Genomic DNA, 25,650 nt, shown 5'->3' with positions numbered 1-25,650 from the left:
TCAAATTTAGAATTAACAGATATTCTATTTTTAAATTTGAAAAAAAACCACAAACAGATTTATTATCAAATGAGGTAAAAGTATTAGAGAGAATAACATTGGGAATAATTATGTTGTGTTAACGCGAATAAATTTTTACCTAGTATGTACATTGTATATTTACAAAGCCGATCGCAACTACAGAGACTAAAGTGGTATTTAAATATTTCAAGAATAATCATGTCCAATTGTAAACCCTTCCGCCTTCAGGCAAATCATAAGGTGCGTCGAGGCAATTCAGATATTTTAATTCAATAAAGTAAATGTTTCGTTTATATATCTCATATCATTGTTCTCTTACGACCAGACCAGATCAATCGTTACGCGCTGTACACACTGAGTTAGTATCTTTATATGTAAAAATAATTTAGGTTTTATGAATATGGGTTTAAATAAATGTTAACCCTATGGTAAGGGAAATGAGTGATAAACTATAAAGTAAACTTTACGTTTTGTTTACAAATTCTTAAAGTAAACGAATCCCTTGGCAAGTGTTTACATTTGCCCTTCCCTGTTATCTTTAGCTCGAAAAAGCACAAACTTAGAAAATATTAATACTTCATTGTAATATTTTAAACGTAAGGAGAGCGATAATTATAATATTAATTTAAATAACTGAGTAACTTATGAAATGTTAAGGAACAAATATTCAAGGGTTTTAGCTTTTATTTGAGTAAACGGTTTTTTATAGGGGCGTATTAATGAACGACTCTGAGAACGGCTTTACATTGCGACCTGTCTTCGCAGGGCTAGAATATCAGCTAAAATATCATGGCAAAGACAATCCTATGTCACAGAGACAAATCAGTAGATTAGATTTTTAATATTCACGTTTTTTCCACAGACTATAAATGTTTAATAAGGCTCAAGTTATGGCCATAGACAAACAGAGACCTTTGTTCTTGGAAATCTATTCACTATTCTTTTACCTGTGTAAAAGCTTTGTTAGGCAATTCGGTATTACGATGTATTGTATGTATCTCGAAAACTAACTTATAAATCTACTGATACCTAATTCAAATTAAATACCTAAACTAATGTGTATAATTATATATAATATATATATATATATGTGTACAACACTGTCAATGACTCCTGGCTAGACGCTATAGGTACCTCTTATTCCAATATCTTTATTTGTTAACAGCATTCATGTAGACGCTCTTTTGTTTCGAACGATCCAGTTTTATATTAATTTGACACGGCCCGAGCTCACAAATTGCTTTAATTTCTATTAATGGTTCTGAGAATATTATACCGGCTGTGATAAAAAATATCGTTATTTCGGGCTTTAAATTGGATGTGGTGCATATTTAAGAACGTTTTTTTTATATTTAGAAACTGATTAAAACGTTGGCTAACAGATACAAATTGTGACAATGGGTCCAAAGATAGCGAAACGTCAGACAAATTTATTATTAGTACATATGTATATATTTATATTGTATTCAGTGAGATTTTTCTTCACCTTAATTTAGGCATTTAATTTCCGTTATGAATCAAATTTATAGGAATTAATAAGAAGGTTTTCGAGTTCCAAATACAAACATAATATCTTAATACATTGGTTACAAAGCTTTTAGTTAAAAATGTTAGTTATTTCGACTATGTATTTGCGTGTTGTTCCCACGAGAATGTAAGTGCGTGCTCCTATTTCACCATGCCTCCTCCACAAAGACTTGTCCTCTATCTGCAGATAGAGGACAAGTCTTTGTTTTCTTTTAATTTATGTTATTATTATGAATTACTTAATATGTCATGTGGAACATGGTGTAATGGTTGCAGCTCCTTACAAGCGTTGTGTTAAAAAAAAAATGGCGATGAAAAAGAGTGGCGGAGAGTTTATTGCCAGTTCTTCTCTTCCGTTCTACGCCCTTGATTTGAGAACTGGCACTAAATGTAAAATTAGAAGCATTAATATGTATTTCTTTACTGACAAGTCATAAGTGTACATTATATTACCTATATGATTAAATGATTTTTTACTTTACACAGGTAAAAGAGCATAGATTTCCAAGAACAAAGGACTATTTGTCTATGCCCATAACTTGATTTAACATCTGTGAACGATATATGCATAAAAAAACTTAGCGATATCTGTATAATTAGCATAAACATTTGATAAACCTTTTTGCGTGCAAAACATTTTTTCGCGCCAATTTCACAGATTATAACCATTACGATAACGTAGGCTAGAACTGGCAGTAAATTAAATAAATGACTAATACTTCCCGTCATTATTTCTGTTTATTAAATACGCACATGCATTGTACTCCATGGCCATTATATTAGCAAATTTGTGTAAAACTGATTTCGTCATATACATAACAATTAATGTTGAAAAATATAGATAGTGAGGTAATGAGACAAAAAAAAGATGGGTCTTCTACTTTAAACAACAGGGTCATAGGATCAGGATAATCTTTAAACGTTGGAATGAGATGATCTGTTTAGAATACCAAGCACATGTGCTTTTGTTAGCGTATGTATCTTTGTCCACAAATTTCTCGAAAACCGAAAAGCAAGATTATAAATTCCAAGCTACATAAACATCGGTTCAATAGTTTTTGAGATATACATTTCTAGAGTACACGTATGTAGGTATTTGAAATAGTTGAATTTTTTCAACAATACAAGCGTTTTTAAAAAAAGGTATTTTAAATAAAAGCTGTGTTCCTGGTGTAGTGACGCCTGAGTATTAAAAGAGACGGTTGTGTGATGTTTTTTTTTATATTTTTTTATAAAAGAACTACTGTACTTCAAAACATTTGGTAATACATTTGTTTTCGATGAATATAAATTATTGTATTCGTATATTTAACAAATATCCGTCATGTATTTTGACATACATGAGTTCATGTTTTCTAAATCTCACCGTAATCTATGTAAATCAAAATTAATAGATATTTTGCTAAGATTAATTCTCGAAGACTGCTAGACGAGTCCCAGTTTTTTTTCTGAGGAAGGTCTTTATGGAGATAAAATTATGAAAAATATTGTTTTATTTAGTACTTACTTAAGTTTTTAATTTGAAAAACGAACAATATGGGGTAGAAAAATGTTTCATATGTATACATGAAGCTACTAAAAATGTAGAAGTAAAAAACTTAGAATATCTTTAAATCCTTGAAGAAGATGGTTGGACCAATTGGACCAATTTTTTTTGATACTCTTTACGTGTAAGTTTTTATTCCGAAAAACTCTATGGGGTAGCATAGCAAAATGTTCCATATGTAGCTACTAAAAAGCCTAACTAAAAAACCATATTAAAGCAATACACGTTCGCGGGTGCAGCTATATATTTAATAAAAGTTGCTTGTTTATATCAATCAAAATCCTTTAATAACGACTTTATGTTCAAAGGATAAAATAGCAACAAAAGAAGTTATCCATATACCAGTCACCATGACACAATATTCAATGATATTCGTGAATTGTGACTCATTGTCTTATTACATCATTTAATTCAATTTACCAATCATCTGCCAAGTGTATAAAATGTTTAAAGCTATTAAAGAATTTTTAATTAATGCTTCCTTCACGTAGGACTTCTACTATTATTTAAAAAAGAGATGTCAGAATGCTAGAATGAATTTCCAGACGCTTATTTTCTTTACTTGCAAATGTTAATACAGTCAAAATCTATTATAACGACATCGAAGGGCCGATGACGTTGTTATTAAAAAAAAGTACCTAATACTTATTATTGAACGTGTGATTATATGTATAAAATATAACTACATTTTATTTATTTGGCATGAAAATTATAATATTTTCGTGCGATTTGTTACATACATAGTTATAATTTTTCTACATTACTAAATCTGTTATTTTTTTATAAGGCGGTCAAATAGAATTCAGTTGGGATCTTTGATTTTGGTCAATATAACCGGTATGTTCTAAACGATGTCGTCGTAAACGGTTTTGAATGTATATTTTGAATAAAATAAAAATATTATTATAGACAATTTTTAAGCAGATAAAAAGTTAATCTATAAAAAATAACTAGCTTAGTAACTAGACAAAAAAGTTGTTCAAACTTTGGTTTGGTTGCTGTGTGCGTAAGGAATAATCACCATTGGATGATACCAAAAGACCCTTTGGGTCCGAACGTGGTTTCCTTATAATTCAGGATCACAATTAGACCAATTCCATTGATTTAGATATAGAAAACATATTTAGCTAAAATTTGCGTTTTATCGAACATAGTTAACATATTTCATCAAAATCACATCAGTTTTAATATTCATAAATACACTATGATCTATATCTGAAAATCGCTTACGTCATATTTATTTAATGATAATTTACGAGAAAACATGGCGTCATCGCACTGCTAAAATCTAAATTGGAAAATTTTTGTACATTTAGATTTATGTAATATTAATTGAATTAAAAACGAGGTCGTGGCAACATTAAAAATGTTCTTGTTATTGTTTTTTAGTACATACATCATAATTTAAGGTATTATATCTTAGTAGTTAAAAAAATAGATATAATTACGGGAAGACATGGACAACATTGCCTACACATGAACGATATTAATTAAAATTTATTTTATAAGACTTAGCTAGCTATACTTATATTAATTTAAAATAAAATAAACCAAACTCCAAAACAAAATTTCCAATGTAGCTAGCTGTTTAGCGAGCAGTGTTAGCCAAGTGGCTTCAACGTGCGACTCTCATCCCTGAGGTCGTAGGTTCGAACCCCGGCTGTGCACCAATGGACTTTCTTTCTATGTGCGCATTTAACATTCGCTCGAACGGTGAAGGAAAAAATCGTGAAACCGGCTTGCCTAAGATCCAAAAAGTCGACGGTGTCAGGCATAGGAGGCTGATCACCAACTTGCCTATTACATTGACATATGATCATGAAACAGATACAGAAATCTGAGGCCCAGATATAAAAAGGTTGTAGCGCCACTGATTTTTTTTAGCTAGCTGTTTTATGGAAATTTACATATATAATGTAGCACCCTGTCTCAGCTAAATACCACTACATTTTTTTTGTATGTCAGAGATAATGTGGCATTCCAATGGTAGAGAATATTTTAATTTAGTCCTGTAGTTATTTTTATCCTTTTTTTACGGACAGGAGGCTCATCTGATCTTAAGTCATATCGCCGCCCAAGGACACAAAATGCCAGAGGGCTCGCGAGTGCGTTGCCGGCCTATACAAAATTGGTACGCTCTTTTATTGTACCCAAAGTCGGATTGGTTCAGAAATACTTCCGTTGGCACAAGGTTTACTTGTGGTGCGCAGCAAAAACTGCCTTAAAAATGCTCATTCATTATAAACAAATCTTTCACCTTTATAATAATAATATAATATTTATAGAGAAGTATAGCTAATATTGTTTTACTATAAATCCGTGCAAGTCATTAGCATTACTCGGCCAGAACAATGAATGTTTTATTTTAGACTTCCCAGTCTGGTTTGAGTGTTCCACAGCTCATGTTTTACCTTTTTTCAAATTTCATTGCCAATGCACCTTCTACAGTTTACTATTTTTATTTGTTAGAAACCCTACTTTAAACTCCTATATTTTAAAACCAGTTATATTGTGTTGGAGATTTTATTTAAGAGCGGTTTCCAGCCATATGAAAAAAGTTTGAACAATATTGTCTATGAGTTATTTTTTATAGATAATGATTTCTCTAACAGCTTAAACATTATCTATAAAAAATATATTGTTCAAAATCCTCACTCAAGCCATCTACAATAATTTTATTGGTATGTCATAGATTATAACAATATAATTGCAATTCCCAAGTGGGAAAAAAAATTGCCACAAAAAATAAAGCAATTAAAAAGGTTCCAATACAATGAACCAATAATTATTTATTACTTCCCATTAATATACCTGTATATGGTATAGTCACACACTTATTGTGTGTTAAATCATGAGTAAAACTTATTTTTAATTATAGCAAACCAGTAATTCATTGTATATAATAAATTCTATTTTTAAAATTTATAAATTCAACCAATTAGCGATAAGACTTAAAAGGTTATTTATTAAATACAAGATCATATTTTGATTGAAATATCACTTGTTAAATAAAATGTTTGGTTATAAATGTTCTACTATTCAACTCAAGCTTAGTTCTAGTTTAAACAATTGAGATCTTTAATTTTTTTTCATCATTAATGGCTCAATTTTTTTACATATTGTTACATCTTAATATAGGTGTGACTACAGCATATTAAAACCTCAACTGAGATTCACTTGTTAAATTTAAAAAAAGCAGTATTATTTATTTATTAACATAATGGTTATTAATTGTCATCAGTTAACTTCATTCATAAAAATTTAAATCATTCTTTTACTCAACTCAATCACGGTCCCAATTTATTATAAAAAAAACAAATGAATTAACACATAAAAATTTAGGCTTACCAATTTGAAGAGGGATAACGTCTTCCATAGTTATTTGTTTATATAAATCATGAAATATTATAATATTACCACAACTACTCTGAAAACAATCAAGCAGTTTAACGTTGAAGTCCTACAAGTATTAAACATGGCAAAGACTTACCTGTTTTAATCTCTCGACATCAGTACGGTTTTGTTGAAATGATTGTGATGTTGTGACAGTTGAGGTGGTTGTTGTCTGTGTGTAGGCAGGGTATTCTAAATTCACATTCAGTAACTGTGCAGCATTATCACGAGCCTCATATGCCAGTCCTCTGATCTCTAGCTCAGAGGCTGTGTGCATCAAAGATTGCAAGTCCAACTCTTGAACATCCACCGATCCCTTGTACATAAACTCTACCAACAGATTGATCTCCGAGAAAGGTATACCCTTCAATATCACTGTTGGATGCTGACATGGATTGTCCCTATGAAAAATATTTATATTGAAATTATCAAAAATAATTTAAATACAAATTATCAACACTGTTGAATTACTTTATCATTATTTGATAAAACTAAAACAAATTTAATTATATTTACTTATGTAACGAAAATTTTTCCTTACAAATAACATAAAATTTTAATTAGCAAATGGTTTCGTTTCTGAGAAAAATGAATGATGGATGCGTGTTTATTGATGTGACTCACTTGAAAATTTGTTCGAAGTAAGGGCTGCAAGCCGAAAGGACCAGCTTGTGAGCCTTGAGGGTGCCATCGCGACATGACAGAGTTACGTCTGCGAGCGCCGACGACGAATAGATCGTCGTAAACAGCTGGCTCAGGTTCTGCAGGTGGTTGTTCCACTTGAGGTGGAACGTCTTGTCACTCACCAGCCCCTGCATCTGCACCACCACAAACACTTGTCACTCACTAATAATTCACAACTTATGAAAAATCTACAGAAACCCCTCGGAGCTGCGACCGCTACATAAAATTATAATTATTACAACTTATTTTTAGAACGATGCCCGTAAAAAAACACTATACGTACGCGGTATGACAGTGTAATACTGTAGGTACGCGCCGACGGAATTTAGAGCTATAAAATTTTATTTATATTATATTCGGTAAAACGATAATTATGACTTAAATCAGCCCAGTGAAAATTTCTCACCTCGTTTCCTAATTTCCACTTCCCGAATTTTTACAAATAACACCGAAACATTTCACAAAAATTTTTAAATACTTATTATGTTACACAGAAAGCCGTGTCGTAAAAAACAGAGTGGGGCACGCCGTGGCCCCCTCCTTGCCCCGGCCCCCTCGCACAATCAATATACGGAATATGAGAGCGCGGCGCGCCGCCTCGCCCCCCCGCATGCTTTATTATACCGTAATTAAATATATACAACTATATAAATGTACACTGCTGCACGTATACATTAATAACGCGAAGTACATACAAATTTTTTTCATTTTTGTTGCAGATAACGTAACAAATTATTAACGTCTTTGAAATTTAAATACTTTTTTTATGATTACTTAATACTTTACATGTACTTACCTACCACTTACTTAAAATATTGTTAATTGTTAAATATTGAATTAAGAAACCATTCTATAAAGCTACTGTAGAATTATATAGTATATTGTATTTTAACAAATAAAAATATTAATTTTATAAAATATACAACGATAATTATTGTGAAGGTTAAATTATTTTATTTCAACCCAACATGGGCCTCTTCCTAATAATAAAATTGTCGGGTGGGAAGTATGTGTGTAAAAAGTACTTGAATCTCTCCTCACAACATGCATAAAATTTTACCCACACATAGGCAATAGTTGTAATAGATGGATCCAAACCGTCTTCTTTTTATTAGATTCCATCCTTTCATTTAAGTACCTGCTGCAGAATGCATCTCTACAAACAAAACAACGTATAACAATATTACATTTAATATTATGGTGCATGGCGCGGGGAGAGGGTGAAACCAGAAATGTAACTATACGAATATGGTTATAACATTAATGAAACCATTACAATATATGGGTGCACTGGTGATGTAGCTACTAAGTACTAGCTATGAACTACGTAATATTGTGTTTGTGTTAGCTTCACAATATTTTATAATACATATTTGATATTATAGACGTGGAGAGAAGGGCGCATGAGCGGTTGCATGAATAATATTTCTTCATTATCCGATATACGGTTTACTTTGTCTGTATATCTAGTTACATAACCTTTCTTTTTTAGACTAGAACTATTTTATACGATTACATGTATAAAAAGAGCAACTGCCTACAGTTCAAACTTTTTAATGTAGTTATGTAGTTGAAAATATTCTTAATTATTATTATAGTCGTATACAAATTAAGAATATTTCGTATTTCTTACCTTTGAAGACATAAATGTATGATATTTAAAAATACATTATTTTATTAAAGGACCTATAAGGACAAAGAAGACTATATAGATTTATATTTAACAGGGCCTATATAAACAAGTACATAAATGTCGACGGATAATACTATAAGTTTTCGATGTTAATATGAACCTAAAACATAATATATAAATATTAATATATCATATTCTTATTTTTACGTATGGTGATTTACAATTTTATTTGTACAAAATAAAGGTATGTATGATACTAGTAGTCTACTACTGTACTAATTATTAAATAAGTCTGTATCATCCTTTGGCAAACTGAGGAAAGTTTGTTTTTTCATATCGGACGATATTTTTTTTAAGTTTAAAACGTTAATTTTGGTTGGACTTTTTGACTTTGACGTCAACATATTTTATTTCAAAATTTCAACTTAGCGCCATTCACAGATTACTTAATATGCGTCACTAACGAATCGATTTTAGTCTAGACTCTACAGCTTCAAAATTACTACAGATAATATAAATATATTATCTATGATCACTTTTGACGTAGCTATCAAACACAGATTAACGGGCTCTACTCTCGCTCTACTTTTTTTTATCTGTATACCTTCAACTGTTTTTTTATACTATATGTTACAAATCAACATGGAATCAAGAAAAGCTTACTAATAACAAGTTAAAAATAATTAAATTTGTTATTATCTATAAATAATGGTAACGAAAGCGTTTTACAGTATTTATCATAATGTATCTTAGACGATAGACAATAAATGACATTACTTTTGATATGTCAATTATCAATATGGACTTGAACTGTCACTTTCAAGTGGAAGTATTAAAACTATTCTTCAAACAAATTTGTCAATAGTCATATGTGAGTTTGCGTTAGTGGTTCACGTATTTCTACTTCAGTAATTAACTTGTACCTAGCAAAGGATTTTGCGTAAATAACTCAAGTTAAATAACAGAAACAAGGCTCTTTAATTGCTTGTTAAGAATCGTAAAAATATAATAATAATTTTAAATATAAATTGTTCGCTTAATTTAAGTTTCTTTAATTTTCCGTGAATTAAAATGATGGATACAACCTCTAATTTGATTGTTTCCTCACCAAATATTAAATATACTGAAGATTTTATCTATTCAGACTATGAATACGAGGATACTCTTGTAACTAGAAATAAGAATGAGCTAGTGGTAAGATTATTAATAATGTTTTTAACAACAAATATAGCATACACCGGCTGCTTTATCTCTGTATTACCTGTTGTCGGCGCACTAGCAATTACTGAAATGCCTGGAATATTTTCGAACTTTCAGAATGCTTCTTTTTTGCATTAATATATGTGGCCGTCGTGGGCGTGTAGAAATTGACAATTCATCCTATCTAAATTAAGTACATATTCTATAAATTTACTATGAAACCTAAATAGATTTTCCTTTTTTACATTAGGCAAAACCATACCGAACATCACTTCAAATTAAAACAGAGAGGAAGATTGGCAGGGTTGGTGTCATGTTGGTAGGCTGGGGTGGAAATAATGGATCCACCTTTACAGCAGCAGTACTGGCCAACAGACATCAACTGTCATGGAATACAAGAAATGGAAAACTAGATTCTAACTGGTAAGTGTCAAGACACTGAAATATATAGTTCGGCTTTAAAAGAACAAAATATAGAAAATAATGAAACCAGTTTCAATTTTTACTATAAATTTAAATTTTTTATAACAGTTCATATTTTAACAATTTTAAACTTGACTCAGGCTTGGATCAATCACACAAGCATCTACAGTTCGTCTAGGACTAGATGAAAAAGGGAATGATGTATTTGTCAAAATGTCCCAACTGTTGCCTATGGTACATCCAGATGATCTAGGTAAGAAAGATAGTGTACCAATATTTTAAATTGCATATGAGTTTTGATATCCAAATCCTGGCTGTGCGTTAGTGAACTTTCTGTCTATGTGTGCACTTAATACTTGCTTGGCATGTTTTAGATATAAAAATTCCATTTGTGTGTATCAGGCACAGAGGGCTGATCATCGATTTGCTTATTAGAAAAAAACAAATGATCTCAAAACAGATATATAATGCCATTATTGAGGTGTTATTAAACCAATTTGCCCATATTTATTCAATTCATAAAAGATGTGATTGCTGAAAATTTATTAATTAGTGACCATATCAGTACATATTCTTACTGCAAATACAAAACTTGCAGATTCTTATTACTCATGCCAAATTAAACACTAAAAATAATTTTGTTGACTTGTCAACTTATTCATGGATACTGAATTTCATATTAAGATTCTGATAACTAAACATTTTTAATTAAAAAAAATATATCAAATATGATATAATAAAATTTTATCATACTAATGAGCCTCGGACTAGTGCAAGACAGGCTACTTCTAATTAATTTGCGATATTTGTTTTAAAATAAGTGTTGTTTGATGATTTGCTGTTTTAAAAGAGTACCGAGAGTTTTTTACGTTGGCTTTTTCTCTCGGCCTACACCCTCTGTCTTCTTTGCCAATGAGTAGGGATGCCTACAGATTGAAATTGAATGACGTGGAATAAGTGATACCTGTATCTTATGTTCCATAATAAACATATTTTATTTTAATGGATACATAAAAAATGAGACACAAATGGCTTAATTTCTCACAGAAATCAAGTATTATGTCTATGTTATAATACTTTAAGATATATAAGACTAAGAAGTTTATCAACATATCCATGCAAGTATTGCAAGGGACTACCCATTTAATGGATCCTTTGTCAGAATAGGTTTCTCAGGCAATTAAAATCTGGTGACCAGTAAAATCAAAGTTATAAAATTGTTGCGTTAGGCCTTAACCGTAGAGGTTGAAAGGCAAATGAGAATTCATGTATTAATTCCTGCAATTAAAAAAAATCGTTTCTGTAATTTTAATATGCTATTAAATTTATAGTTATCGATGGATGGGACATAAGTCCTTTGAACCTTGCCGAGTCAATGGTACGGGCGAAAGTCATCGACTATGATCTTCAGCAGAAGTTGAAGAAAGAGATGTCAGCTATGAAGCCTAGACCAGCTATTTATGACCCAGACTTCATTGCAGCTAATCAGGTATGATAAACTTTACTTACTAACGCTGAATTGGGGTCTAAATTTATTTATTTATTTACACTTCGTTGCATTACAATATATAAATTTAACATAATTAATGGCCAACTGGCGGCCTTATCGCTTTCGAGCGATCTCTTCCATGCAACCACTGTGAGAAAAGAAATGTATTAAATTAGATAAGGTAGGCAAGAAGTGCAAAGATACTAAACAGCAACAAAAAATAAACTAACCTACAAACATGAAACATGAATCACAATAATTTAAGATCAGTCTCACGTCAGTTAGTAGTTAGTACGAAAGTAAAGGTTATGATGTGGACGGTAATGTTTGTACAGAAAAAAATTAAAGGAGATAGAGAAGGAGCTCAGCAAATAGGGACGGGAAGATTTCCCCAAGAATATATATATTTATATATATATATCAGAAATCATTTTCCAATTTCATTAAAATCCTGAGAACTAACAAAGTAATCATTTGTTCATAAAATAAATAGAATCTTGCACAATGGGTTTTAACATACAAGAATCATAGTTTGTGCAAGTCTCTTAGAAAAAGTTAGTTTAGTTAAAATATGATTTGAATATTTGTCGACAATGCCTGTACTAATGTTTTTTACATACAATAAAAATGATTACCTGTTCGTAATTATTAATTTCAATTGAAAAAATATGGTTTATATCGTAAACTGTAAATAATTGAAATTTGATAGAAGAATTGAGTAAGCATTTACGGCGAAACTATAATCTATGTTGCGTTTTAAAATATATTTACTAAATGGATAGGAAAGTAGGTCATATTATATTATTAAGTATTGTTTCACGCAATGTCTTTTTTGATATAATTATATGCTTTTGGTGCCTCTCCATACTGGAGCTTGACGGTCAGTCTCGTGAAGCTTGTCTTGTCCTGTACTAGATGCAGCAACTCTTTCGCAGTCGCATTTAAAAATAAGACCACAAAACTATATTGCAATTTTTTTCAGTACGGCAATTAAATTTCAGTTAATTAACTCGTTATTATTGTTAAATTATATTTTTAAATTAATTAAATTGTCTCTTCAGCGTACGCGTAAACATAAAATAAATCAGTGGCGTTATAACCGCCTTTAGGTCTGGGCCTCAATTTTTAAATCTGTTTCATGATCATTTTTCAATCTAATAGGCAAGTGATCAGCCTCCTGTGCCTGACACAGACCTTCGTTTACTCACGATGTTTTCCTTCACCGTTCGAGCGATGTTAAATGCGCACTTCAGCAGCCGGCGCAGCCGGGGATCGAACTTAAGACCTCAGTAATGAGAGTCGCACCCTGAAGCCACTAGGCTAACACTGTTCTAGTCACGCATAAACATAGAAGGTTCGAATATTGTTCTAGAAACACTATCGCATAGACATAATATAACATTTTCAAAAATACTTGTGATTATATGTTTACTTACATCAAGCGGTGTCTTCATTGCCTTTTCATATATTTAACTATAGTTGATATATTGAGCTTATTGATGAAAGCTTTTAGAGTAATATCGTGTGGGTTCGCAATCGATACAGGAGTGCATGCGCTGAAGATTTACCGTTACATACATTGTGTATGTGTACATTCTGCCATTTCAAAACTAAGTTTATGTTAGAGCTAAAAATAAAAATATTATATTATTATTATTATTTCTCTTTAATGTATAATATTCTACGGTTTCGATATATTTTGTAAATATGTGAGGAACATGTATATTAATGTAAACAAAATATTGTAAACCTATTTTAAAAGAGTAAGTGTTCTTGGCCATTCTTCTCCACACGAAACTACCTTTTGGAAGGGGTAACTAGAATCTTCTTTGTATTTTGTTTGACGTTTAAAAGTGCCATTTTAGGTGGTCTAATTGAAATAAATGATTTGACTTTGACTTAGAAAAAATTGCTGACCAATTAAATATTGAGTTGTTATAGTATTATAGTAACACTGCTCTTAAAAAGCCTAGTAGTTCCGCGCTGCTCAACCTAGAGTCAGTACGTTTGAATACCGGCGTGTACAAATGTGTCTTATTGCGTAATTTTCGGCCATTCTTGATTTCTAAGGATACGTTGACGTCTCACCTTATTATAATTGTTTTACTATAGAAAATGTAATTGTATTTGAATGTTTAGTGTTTACTAAATATTCTATTCCAAGACTCGTAATAAATCTTAATAGTTTGCACGTGTACACGTCCAAACACTTTGTGTTCCTGGTACAAATCAAGAAGATAGAACGTAGAAATGGCAAAACTCCAAACTTCATTAATCTAATATATATAATTCTCGTGTTCCAATCTTCGTTCTCATACTCCTCCGAAACGGCTCGACCGATTCTTATGTTTGTATCATTGTCTTCACATATAATTATTTAACTAATGTATACAAAATATGGAAACCTATTTGAAAAGAGTAAGTGAGTTTGGAGTTTCTTGCCCATTCTTCTCCACACGAAACAACCTTTTGGAAGGGGCAACTAGAATTATCTTCATATTTTATTTGACGTTCAAAAGTGCCATTTTAGGTCTTATTGAAAATAAATTATTTGACTTGACTTATATTCGTTAAATAAACGTTTAATATGTCTAAATGGTTTTCGTAGCTTAGTATTTAATGGCTGTAACCCGCAAAACTTAAGAGAATTTAACGTAGAAAAGTATAGTTTGCTATATATTGTCCTATGAGGAAACTTGTAGGCCAATAGCGCGTTCCCTATAACAAACTGTTGCTTTGACAGGTGGTTATCGGTTATCGATTAGTTATTTTTAGCCGATTTGTTGTGCGAGGTCAGAGTTGCCCTTGACCTATTTCCCTGAACCCGTCATGCTAGGCTGTTGATTTTGTATAGATATTTCTGCGTGTAAAATCGAAAGTCGCGTACATTTACGGGTTTTATTCATTATATCTTTCAGGCAAAACGAATAATAAAATGCCACGAAGTGCACGAAACTAAAAATAAAAGAAAAGAAGAAGTGAAACGTATTAAACGTAAAGTCTATACACTGTTTATACACAGTGTTGGCCTAGTGGTTTTAGCGTGCGACTTTCATCCCTGAGGTCATAGGTTCGATCCCCAACTGTGCACATGTACTTTCTATTTGCGCATTTAACATTCGCTCAAACGGTGAAGGAAAACATCGTGAGGAAACCGACATGCCTTAGACCCAAAAAGTCGAGTCGAGGCTGATTACCTACTTTCCTATTAGATTGAAAAATGATCATGAAACAGATTCAGAAATCTGAGGCCCGGACCTAAAGAGGCGGTAGCGCCACTGATTTTTTTTATTAAACTTAAATATTAAAATAACATTCGTCTCATTATCTCGAAACCAAAATTTTTGAAGGTTTTCCTTCTACCACGGTTTCACGCACACTTTTATCCTTATTATCGCTATTGTTTCCACGGTTCAGTGGTTTGCGTAGTGAGGTAGAAGGGAGACGTTCTTGAAGTCGATTGGTTTAGATAATTAGTTTCAGGTTGGTTAGAATAAAAGGCTCTTTAAAAAAGAGTTTGTGTAAATCGACGAGATGCAGAATTTCTCTGCTCCTTTCCCCTCTATATGATGGCCCTGCAACTCAGCGTGCAACTCATTCCTGAGGTAGTAGGTTCGATCCCCGGCTGTGCACTAATAGACTTTTCTATGTTCGCATTTAACATTCGCTCGAACGGTAAAGGAAATTATCGTGAGTAAACCAGCTTGCCTTAGACCCAAAAAGTCGACGGCGTGTGTCAGGCACAGGAGGCTGATCACCTACTTGCATATACAAATGATCATGAGAGCAGATTCAGAAATCTGAGGGCCAGACCTAAAAAGATTGTAGCGCCACTGTTTTAGTTATTTATTTTCCCTCTATAGTTTCGGCTGTCATATATAACATGAAAGATTTTAAGTCAGCGGCCTTTAATTAACAATGTCTATGTTTTTTGCAGGGCCTTTTAAACGTAAAATAATATTTGGTAACAAGCATTTTCTTTATAATATTACAATTAATATTACGTTTGTAAATTTGCTAATTTATGCTCGTTCAGAAAAAAGAAAAATCGAGGTTATTGCAAAGAAAGCGATTCTATGAAATAGAGGTGTCTTGTTACAGATGTTTTTAAAACAACTATCGATTTCAGCTTAATCTGACATTTGACACTTCACCGGATGCCGCTGTTTGGAAAATTCCATATCCGCTTAACAGTGTTTGTCTATTGGTCTCTATAATTTTTATATCATAATATGTGGCATTTATTACCGTTTGAATGAATTCAATGCAGTAAAAAGTATTAAATAACCTTTTTGTTATTTCGATTGATCTGTCTTGTTTTAACAAACACTCAAACAAAAAGTCATTAAATCACTAGAGAAATAAATGTATAAAATTAATTAATTAATATGCATACAACGACCACTATTTTCCTTGACTTTTTTAAGCTATCGTGGAATATGCCTAAAAGCAGTATTATTAATATCCATAGCGCTAAATCACCTGACTCATAAGCTCACCCCTCATACACACTCTGTCGTTACATACCATCACACAGCACAGCCGAATTTTTATTCATTTTTTCCCTTCCTAAATAATTGAATCTTTTTGTATGAATTCTCTTGTTGTGTTTCTTTGGCTATTTGTTTAGTATAATTGTTTTTTGTTGTATATAGTTTATGTTAGCTGTAGGATTACGAATTAATACGGGGTAGTTGGAAGAAGCTATGCTTGAATATTAAATGCGTAAAATTATGTCCCTCATAATTAAAAAACTGGGCGATGTGAGAAAGGTTTTATTGGTAATGTAATAATATAAAGATTTTAATTGATTTAGTTTAAATAAGGTTTCAAAACACATTAAAATCAATCTAGTAATAAGAAATTTCCTACATATAGGATTACTTCATAGGAATAGAGATCATACAGGTAGTCTAGAAGTGATTCTTAATCAAATCAAAGTATACTCAATAACTATTTACACTTTTAAACGTAATTTTTTTTATGGCTCTGGCACGGTTTGTGCATTAGCCAGCGTCAAGTATGAGATTTTTATAATTCGTGCTTTTTGCCTTAGAAATTCGACCATGTCCTCCATGTACGGTTTTGGCACTCGCCCGGTACAGCACAACCCTCCCAAAGGCCGAGAGCAAATTTAAATTAAATTAAAACTTGCCCTCGAACCGGGAATCGAACCCGGTACCCCTCACCTAGCTGCCACTTAATAAGACCGCTAGGCTATGAGGCCCCCATTAAACGTCATTATTTCAGCCTAAATTTTCATTTGCTTTTCCAAGTGGGCGAGAAGAACTGTCAAAACTGCGCTACAACATGCTTTACATTATTGGGATAAGTTAATCAGTTGGTATAAATAGGGGTTTAGCACGTGTAGACAATGAATACATCTAAACTGTGATTTTCCATAATCTATTATGTATGGTGGATGTGGATGTTTATAATTTAAATTATACACGTGTATGTTTTAGAATGTAAATTTATTGTAATTGTTGCTGGGGCAGTTTTTCTTTGTCACGTATTATATCGAAACGACAAATGATGCATATAAAATGTATTTGTATGTATATTATTTATTAAATTCAGATTTGCACCTTTAATGCTTATTCGTTGAGCGACGAAACCACCAGCTTTGGGGTCACCGAAACCTGCTATCAACCAGGCGCCAATTTAAATCTTTAATTAACGCTTGTGCACTTGAACCCCACGGCTATATGTAACAAAGAACTCGGACTTGGAGTTTAATGGACAAAGACAGCACAAAACTTTGTTCATTTTGTTGAACGATCCTCGGGCAATTTTAACGCGATAATTATTAATCTAGGCATATTAATTAGTTTTAATAAGCCTTTAGGTAATAAGCCGTCTTTGACGCATCGTAGACTTCGCTGTCGATATTTCAAATATCTTGCGAGTACGTCATAGATAAATCCACGGGTAGACGAGCTTTGAATGTCTCCAGGGTTGAATATAGCTACCACTAGTGTTAGAAAGCAAATAGTTTAAAAAAAATTACCAATCGAAAATAACCGCTAAAACTAATATAAGATATCTGTTTCATGATTATTTTCCTTCTTAAGCAAGTCAAAACAATTTATTCAAATAGGTAAAACGATGTACACTTATGAACGTCAAAAAATACATTAAATGCTTCTAATTTTACATTTACTGCCAGTTCTCAAATCAAGGGCGTAGAACGGAAGAGAAGAACTGGCAATAAACCGGCACATGTCGATTTTTAGGTCAAATGAATGCACATTTCCTCGTGTTTGATACGGCTAATTGTGGAGATAAAAAGAAAACTCCGTCAATGCCGTGAAACAACGACCACAGATTGCGCACTTCTCTGTTTGTTCGGTTTTTTAAAATTAGTTTTTTATAACAGGCTGACAGAGCAACGAACCTCATCCGTGGTACGCGCTACGAGCAGTACCTACAGATTCGTGCAGATATCAAGAACTTCCGCGACAAGAAGAAGTTGGATAAGGTCATTGTACTCTGGACAGCTAATACTGAAAGGTATACTTCAGATCTTGGATCGCCTTCAGATTTGTACGTCAAAAGCCTTAATAAAATTATTATTCACTATGATAGGTAATCTCATTGAAACTTATAATATGATGAGCATTTGGTGTTGTGCTTAGGTCTTGGGTGTTTAAATATGTATTTATATGTCTATCTATCTATAATATGTATGTATATCCGTTGCCTTGTACTCATAACACAAGCTTCACCAGCTTAGCGTGGGACTAGGTCAATTGGTGTGAATTGTCCAATCAAAAAAAAATATCACTAGCTGACCCGGCAAACGTTTGTTATGCCATGTGTATTATTTCTAGGAAACATTTTTTTAGTTTAATAAAAATAACTATCTACATAAACAATAGGGGTAGATCGTAGAGAGGTGAAAATTAGGGCTCGTATGTATTTAAAAAAAAAATTGGGTTAAACAATACAACAAATGCAAGGGGTGCATAAAGAATTTGTTTGTATTAAACGTCTTAAATTCGTAATCATTGTATTGTCTTATGCAATGTATTGTAAGACAGTAAATTATAGGTTCTGCGAAGTGCGGCAAGGTGTCCACGATACAGATGAGAATTTGGAAAAGGCGCTCCGTGCTAATGATTCTGAGATTTCCCCTTCTACAATCTTTGCTATGGCCGCTATTGATGAAGACGTAAGTATACAATTAATTACAGAGTATTTGTATATACATATGTATATCTATTTCAATATTTCTCTATTTATTCACAAAGAAAAGTCAAAAATCATTTATTCATGTAACACAATGTACACTTATGAACATCATAAAAGAAATATAATTATGCTTCTAATTTTACATTTCCTGTTAGTTCTCAAGTCAAGATCGTAGAACGGAAGAGAAGAACTGGCAAACTCTCCTCCACTCTTGTTTTACACACACATACACAACACCATATTATTATATATAAAAACAATACAGGAATAATAAACTCAACGATATTCAGATTGAGCGTTCTGATATACGAGCTAGGTCTGAATATCCATAGTTTTGAAATCTAATTTCCTTTAGATTTCTTATTTAATTTTTTTTTCAATAAATTGCCTTATTGCAATTTAATAAAGTGCCTATGTAGCAGTGTACTATAACTTATATTTATTATTTCAGTGTTGCTACATCAATGGATCGCCACAGAACACATTAGTCGCTGGTGTGGTCGAAAGGGCGGAAAAACGTGGCGTTTTTGTTGCTGGCGATGATTTTAAGTCCGGACAGACGAAGCTTAAATCTGTGCTTGTCGATTTTCTTGTGTCTGCTGGTAAGTCTGGGCTATTGTTTTTATATCCCAAGTGGAAATGCACTGCGCACCCAATGCCTCCGAAAGTAAGGGGTATCTGGGATTAAACCCACAATATCTGCTATTCAGAGACTAGGTGAGCCCACTAAATCCACCGGAGTTTCTACAAGGCTGTGTTAAGCTTAGGTTTCCTAGAAAAGCGGTGCCGTTAATTAACGGCCGTCTTTTTCGCTCGTCCGAGTCACGTTTCCTCTCATTGTATTAATTAAATATGGGCACCGCTACACCCGAAAATCGTTGAACTAATGTTTATCACCGCTATGACGGCCGTCATGCAAATGACAGCACCGCTATTTGACGTTACGGTGACACTCAACGTTCTCTAGGAAACCTACTCCGATGTTATTTATAGATTTATGGGTGACGACACCCAACGCTACATTACGGCCGTTAGATAACGGCACCGCTTTTCTAGGAAACCTAAGCTTTAGGAGAGGCTCGACTCGCTCTCAAATTCTACCAGGACCTGACATTGGCTCTAAAAATATTATGTCCGAATTAACATTTGAATAAAAAAGCAAAATTTCAGACAAAATATATGGTAAAGAATTCATGGGGTATGTGGGATTCGACTCAGAATCTCTGCTGGTCAGAGACTACAGACTCACTAAAGTTTATATAAGGCTGTGTTAGAAAAGCTCCGTTCTTGCATCCTACGGGGGTCTTGTATCGGGCCTAAAAATATATACGAATTATATGTGTGCAACATAGCAATTATTTCCTAATAATTCATAAAACATTGAAAATAGTATTTCCTGGGAATCGAAACTGTTAAAATCTGAAACATAATTCTTATGGCATCAATTCATAGTCAATACATTTAGAAACGTGGTGAATTGGTACAAATGTAAAAATACGTGTTTAAATCCTGATAAACTGTGTAATTTTACACTAGGAAGGAAAGGATGGACAGTTACAATTGTATTTTCTACAGGTTTAAAACCAGTATCTATTGTGAGCTACAATCACCTCGGCAACAATGATGGAAAGAATCTCTCAGCTCCCAAACAGTTCCGATCCAAAGAGGTATTTATTTAATATTTAAAAAAACACATTAAAAATATGACTACGAATCATCAAAAGCAAAAAGAAACATCATTTATAGAAAACACTTTTTTACCGGATTTACCGGAAGTAATGTATTATTATAAATTTACAATTATTTTACATAATTTACCGACGTTTCGCATGCTTTACCATAGATAACAAAGAGCAACGTTGTGGATGACATGGTGGAATCGAATCGCATTTTGTACGCGGAAGGGGAGAAACCAGATCACGTGGTGGTTATTAAATACGTGCCGTATGTTGGTAAGTTAAAAAGCAACGCATTAAACATTTAATTTTCGTATTTGGGAAGAAATTGCTTTTAGCAGTAAGGGAGCGTTCAAGTATTACGTAACGCAATTTTTGGAGATTATTGACACCCCCCCCATGTATCTCGCCGTAACGTTTTTCAGTACCCCAGTACAATACTGTACTCAAGTATAGTAAAACGTTTCGCGACCACCTTGTGCCTCTTTAGTTACTATTATGTGGTGTAAGTCGAAAATATTAACAATCACGCGTTATTCAATCCCCGTCCCGCATCGTAACGTTTTACACCCCCACCCCCACCAAAACGCATTACGTAATACTTGAACGTTCCCTAAGACCTCCCATTTACATCTTCACTTATTTTATTTTTCTTCTGTTGTGTTAGTGTGTTGTTTTCAAAGCTATACAGGCCAAAGAATCTACTATTTTGAGATATTATATAACTCAAATAATATATATACAATATACATATATATTTCTATCCCTTTGTAAGTTGCATATATAATCAATGGTCTCACTGTAAATCTGATTTGTATAATATATTTGAATTTAGTTTTTCAAGTAATGCATGTCTTTTTACCACATAAAAGACAGCAGTTTTGGCTAGTGGCTTGAGTGTCTCCCATCCCTTAGGTTCGAATCCTGGCTGTGCACTTTAAATGTCCATTCACCGCTCGCTGGTACGGTGAAGAACTGTGTGGAGTAACTCGCATTAAACCAATCGACATGGTCAGGCACATAAGGCTGATCACCTACTTGCCTGTTAGATAAAACAAATCACGAAACTGGTACAGAAATCTGAGGCCCAGACCTAATAACCAAAATAATTAAAAGATCTTCCGACTAGACCCTTTAAAAAGCGACTTGGTGTATTACTTTTGGAAAAAATTACTATTCGATAAATGATTAATTGCGTGAGACACTGTAATTGATATAAATTTAATAAAGTATGATATGTACGATACAAATAATATAAGAATTTTGACTAATAATGTAAAATGTAAAAAAAGTGCGAACTTACGATTGTACCACCTTACACAATTGTACCATATTCTTGCAATAAATAAATTATTATTATAAATAGGTTTTTTTAACAACACTATTTATTTATATATAGGTGACTCCAAGCGAGCTATGGACGAGTATACTTCGGAAATCCTCCTTCACGGAACAAATACCATCGTGGTCCACAACACGTGTGAGGATTCCTTACTTGCAGTTCCACTCATTTTGGATTTGGTGGTGCTGGCTGAGTTATTCACTCGTCTGTCTTTCAGACCTAATGTCAATCAAGGTAATGTCCACAGATGTGCTGAACTTTGGAGTACTTCAAATTTTCATACAATAATCCTGTTTTTTTTTATTGGTTAAACATTGTGTATAAACTTAAACTTAAAAAAGTACAGAAAACACCAAAACCTCTTAGGGGTTTAACTTTGGTGCCCCCAGTACATCACAGTACAAATTCCTTATGAACTAAAGAGTAAAAAAAAAGGGTGCGTGTACTTATGTACGCGCGTAAGAAGTTATACTTCTTTGGCTTTCTTTATTTTTTTTAAATATTAAATAAATATTAACGTTAATAAATTAATAATATTTAATTATTAGTATATTATTCAACAATCAATTAATATTAATAATTATTATTAATATTAATAATATAATTATTTTATTATATTATTCATTCAATTTAATAACTAGGTATGGTTCATAACCTTTTAACTAAGTAACAATATAGGTCTTTGTGAAAAAGCATTGCTCAATTTCTTTGACAAAATAATTAAAACTCCTGTATTTGTTTGAAAAGTAAATGACAAATGTCATTATGCGATGACTGAAATCATTCAAAATTTGCGATCTTCGAACTTCACGCATATTCTTTTTCTTTTTACTTGTAGATTGTCTTATTCCTATCTCGCTCGCGCACGCTATAATCACACTCCCAATTTTGTGTCACAGGTGCGCGCGCATCGTAAAATTTCACTCTCATAAATTTTTCATAACGCGCCTAAAGAAGTATAACTTCAAAAAAAACCAATCAATATAAAAACGAAACGACAACTTATTTAAAAAAACATGGTTTTCCGGAATATTTAAAATAGGGATGTGACAATCTGCATTAAAAAAAATCGATTTGATTGTTTTTTTACAATGAAAAAATAATCGATTTTTCTTAAAAAATCATCGATTTTATATTAATCGATTTCTTCCTAATTTTTGAATGCATTTCAAACTAAACACCTTAAATATTTTATTTTTCATGGTTTTATTAATTAAATATAAACAATAGACGATTTTCACTTTAAAAAAATCTATTTTAATCGATTTTTTTAATAATCGATTATTTTTCATATCCCTAATTTAAAATTAGGGTCTATAATTTTAAAATGACTATTCGAGGCCTCTCACTAAACTGACTTGATAATTTCCAGAATGGACCCCAATGCACGCGGTTTTGTCCCCTCTAGCCTATCTCCTGAAGGCGCCCTTAGTTCCCCCGGGAACACCCGTTGTCAACGCCCTGTTCAAGCAGAGGGCCTGCATCGATAACATAATGAGGGCCTGCCTCGCACTTCCACCTGTCCATCATATGCAGTTGGAACATAAGGTATTTACAGGTTTTGTACATTCTAAAAAATAAATGCCCAATATTCTTAAATTGAATAAATAAAATTATAGGTTTTTGGTTAGAAATGCAAAGATATTCAATAGCGTTTACTAGTTACAGCTGTTTTTAATTATTGCGATAAATTATTTAAGATTAAGCGATCTCTTCTAGGCAATGGAGTAACTTACAGGGGAAAAATTAAGTATATTATCTTACATATTATCTAATTTCATAAATTTAAATTTTTAAAGGACATTAATTTAGGCTTAATTAAATTTTTGTTGCCTAAAGGTAAAATAAGTTTAAATTACCAAAGAAATTCTTTTCTATATATTTACTATGACAAAGAGGTAAAGTATTTGATGTAAAAGGGTTTAATTTCTGGATCCACTAAACTATTTCTGAATATATATATTTATATCTTAAAATACAGAATACATATTAATCCGTAATATGAAAAGACTTTCTGATTATTATCGAATCTACATGTATTATTTATTTATTTCGTAATCCTACAGCTAACATAAATTATATATAATAACAAACAGTTACACTGAAAATATAGCCAGAGATGGAATACATAATACATTTTACTACAAAAAGGTTCAAAAATTTATAAAATCAAACAAAAACTTATTATCTAAAATCCATGTAGTAAACAATTATATTCGGTTATATGTATCTGATAATGAAAACTCTTTCCTAGGTTCCATTTTTGATGTCCGATTTGAAGTCTGGAGCGATGTTCGCTTCATCACCGCCAATGAAGAAGCAAAAATTGGGCCACGAAAATGGCGACCAGTAATATTTTTCTATCTACATTTATAGTTGACATTTGACAGTACCATATTGTCAAATGACATAGACTAAATTTTATACTCTATTTCTTATTTTCACAGATCTACTATCGAAATATCCAAAATTGTTTAATCTCATTTAGAATCTTTAGCACAAAAGATCTTTTTTTCAGTGTTGTATTTTAAGTGTTGATATATCTTTCAACTAAAGCACAATACATATATTATATGTATTATATTAACGTAAAATCGAATAGTAACATTCAGACTTTAGTCAAGGGTGCATATTAGTAGGTATAAGATCCCGCTATACAACGACCTTCACCGAGATGCTTATTTAATGAAACTTATTTTATATTTAATTTAATATGTCAATAAATATAATCCATATGGGTTGCCTAGCAAATTTCAGTCCAGAGTATGTTTAATTAATATTTAAAAAAAATTTTTTTTTTTTTATAATTAGCATGTAGTAAATTTTTTGAACTTTTTTCAATCAATATTTTTAATCAGGGTAGTATTATATATGTATCACTATAACCATCTTTTATACTAAAGATGTATATATACTTTAGTGTCACATAAAAAATATACACATAAATAATTAATTGATTAAAAACAACCTAACTTTTGCATATTCTATGGGCTTCATACTTTCGATTGGTATAGAATTTATCTAATAATCATACCTACTGGTGAAATGTTTAAAAAAATATATTTTTTTAAATTAATTAAAAATACTCTGGACTGAAATTTGCTAGGCAACCCATATGGATTATATTTATTGACATATTAAATTATATATAAAATAAGTTTCATTAAATAAGCATCTCGGTGAAGGTCGTTGTATAGCGGGATCTTAGACCATATGGAACTAAATAGAAACAAGTATTTTTTTATTGAGCTCAGATATACTGCCCGTGGTCACTCATACGAACAAGGCACGCACTCGCTCGTGTCTGGCCTTTTAAAAATACGTACCTTTCTTGAAGGAAGTCGTCTAAGTCAATATAAACACATTTTGACATAATTTTTTTATAAAATGTACTATTTGATTTTACCAATTATTTTTACTGTTTTTTTTTATGTTCAAAGATATATTTTATTAAATATAAATATCGGCGCTGGCCGATTATTTTGATATAACATTTATTTTACGTTTCGAGTTAGACTCGTA

The 25,650-nt window shown here is 32.1% G+C and overlaps 2 protein-coding genes across 4 annotated transcripts in view; one reads left to right on the top strand and one right to left on the bottom strand.

Moving 5' to 3' along the window:
* LOC125061015 (zinc finger and BTB domain-containing protein 44-like) overlaps nucleotides 1-7,743 on the bottom strand; it is a 48,030-nt gene extending 40,287 nt beyond the window's left edge. For all 3 annotated transcript variants that reach the window (XM_047666157.1, XM_047666159.1, XM_047666158.1), the window contains exons 1-3: nucleotides 7,578-7,743; nucleotides 7,112-7,305; nucleotides 6,585-6,888 (exon numbers count right to left, since the gene is read on the bottom strand). In XM_047666157.1, coding sequence (XP_047522113.1) covers nucleotides 6,585-6,888; nucleotides 7,112-7,305 — 498 coding nt within the window. In that variant the 5' untranslated portion in view covers nucleotides 7,578-7,743. The remainder of the gene's footprint in view (nucleotides 1-6,584; nucleotides 6,889-7,111; nucleotides 7,306-7,577) is intronic.
* A 1,917-nt stretch (nucleotides 7,744-9,660) lies between these two features.
* On the top strand, nucleotides 9,661-24,755 carry LOC125060942 (inositol-3-phosphate synthase). Its single transcript, XM_047666068.1, has 12 exons — nucleotides 9,661-9,998; nucleotides 10,255-10,427; nucleotides 10,568-10,680; nucleotides 11,759-11,916; nucleotides 18,296-18,429; nucleotides 18,970-19,090; nucleotides 19,562-19,712; nucleotides 20,686-20,777; nucleotides 20,954-21,062; nucleotides 22,186-22,362; nucleotides 23,501-23,676; nucleotides 24,383-24,755. Exons 1-12 carry the CDS (start codon nucleotides 9,876-9,878, stop codon nucleotides 24,479-24,481), a joined length of 1,626 nt encoding a protein of 541 aa, XP_047522024.1. The 5' UTR covers nucleotides 9,661-9,875; the 3' UTR covers nucleotides 24,482-24,755.
* The last annotated feature ends 895 nt before the right edge of the window (nucleotides 24,756-25,650 follow it).

The sequence above is a fragment of the Pieris napi genome, chromosome 22 (genome assembly GCF_905475465.1).
Source record: "Pieris napi chromosome 22, ilPieNapi1.2, whole genome shotgun sequence".
Taxonomy (NCBI): Eukaryota; Metazoa; Arthropoda; class Insecta; order Lepidoptera; family Pieridae; genus Pieris; species Pieris napi.
This window is presented reverse-complemented; position numbering and strand designations above follow the sequence as displayed.

Bases quoted from the DNA above. Each gene is read 5' to 3' on its own strand.
- LOC125060942 (XM_047666068.1), top strand. From the start codon at position 9,876: ATGATGGATACAACCTCTAATTTGATTGTTTCCTCACCAAATATTAAA. The intron at 11,917-18,295 runs GTATGATAAACT...TTTTTATAACAG, and splicing joins ACTTCATTGCAGCTAATCAG to GCTGACAGAGCAACGAACCT. The intron at 19,091-19,561 runs GTAAGTATACAA...TTATTATTTCAG, and splicing joins TGGCCGCTATTGATGAAGAC to TGTTGCTACATCAATGGATC.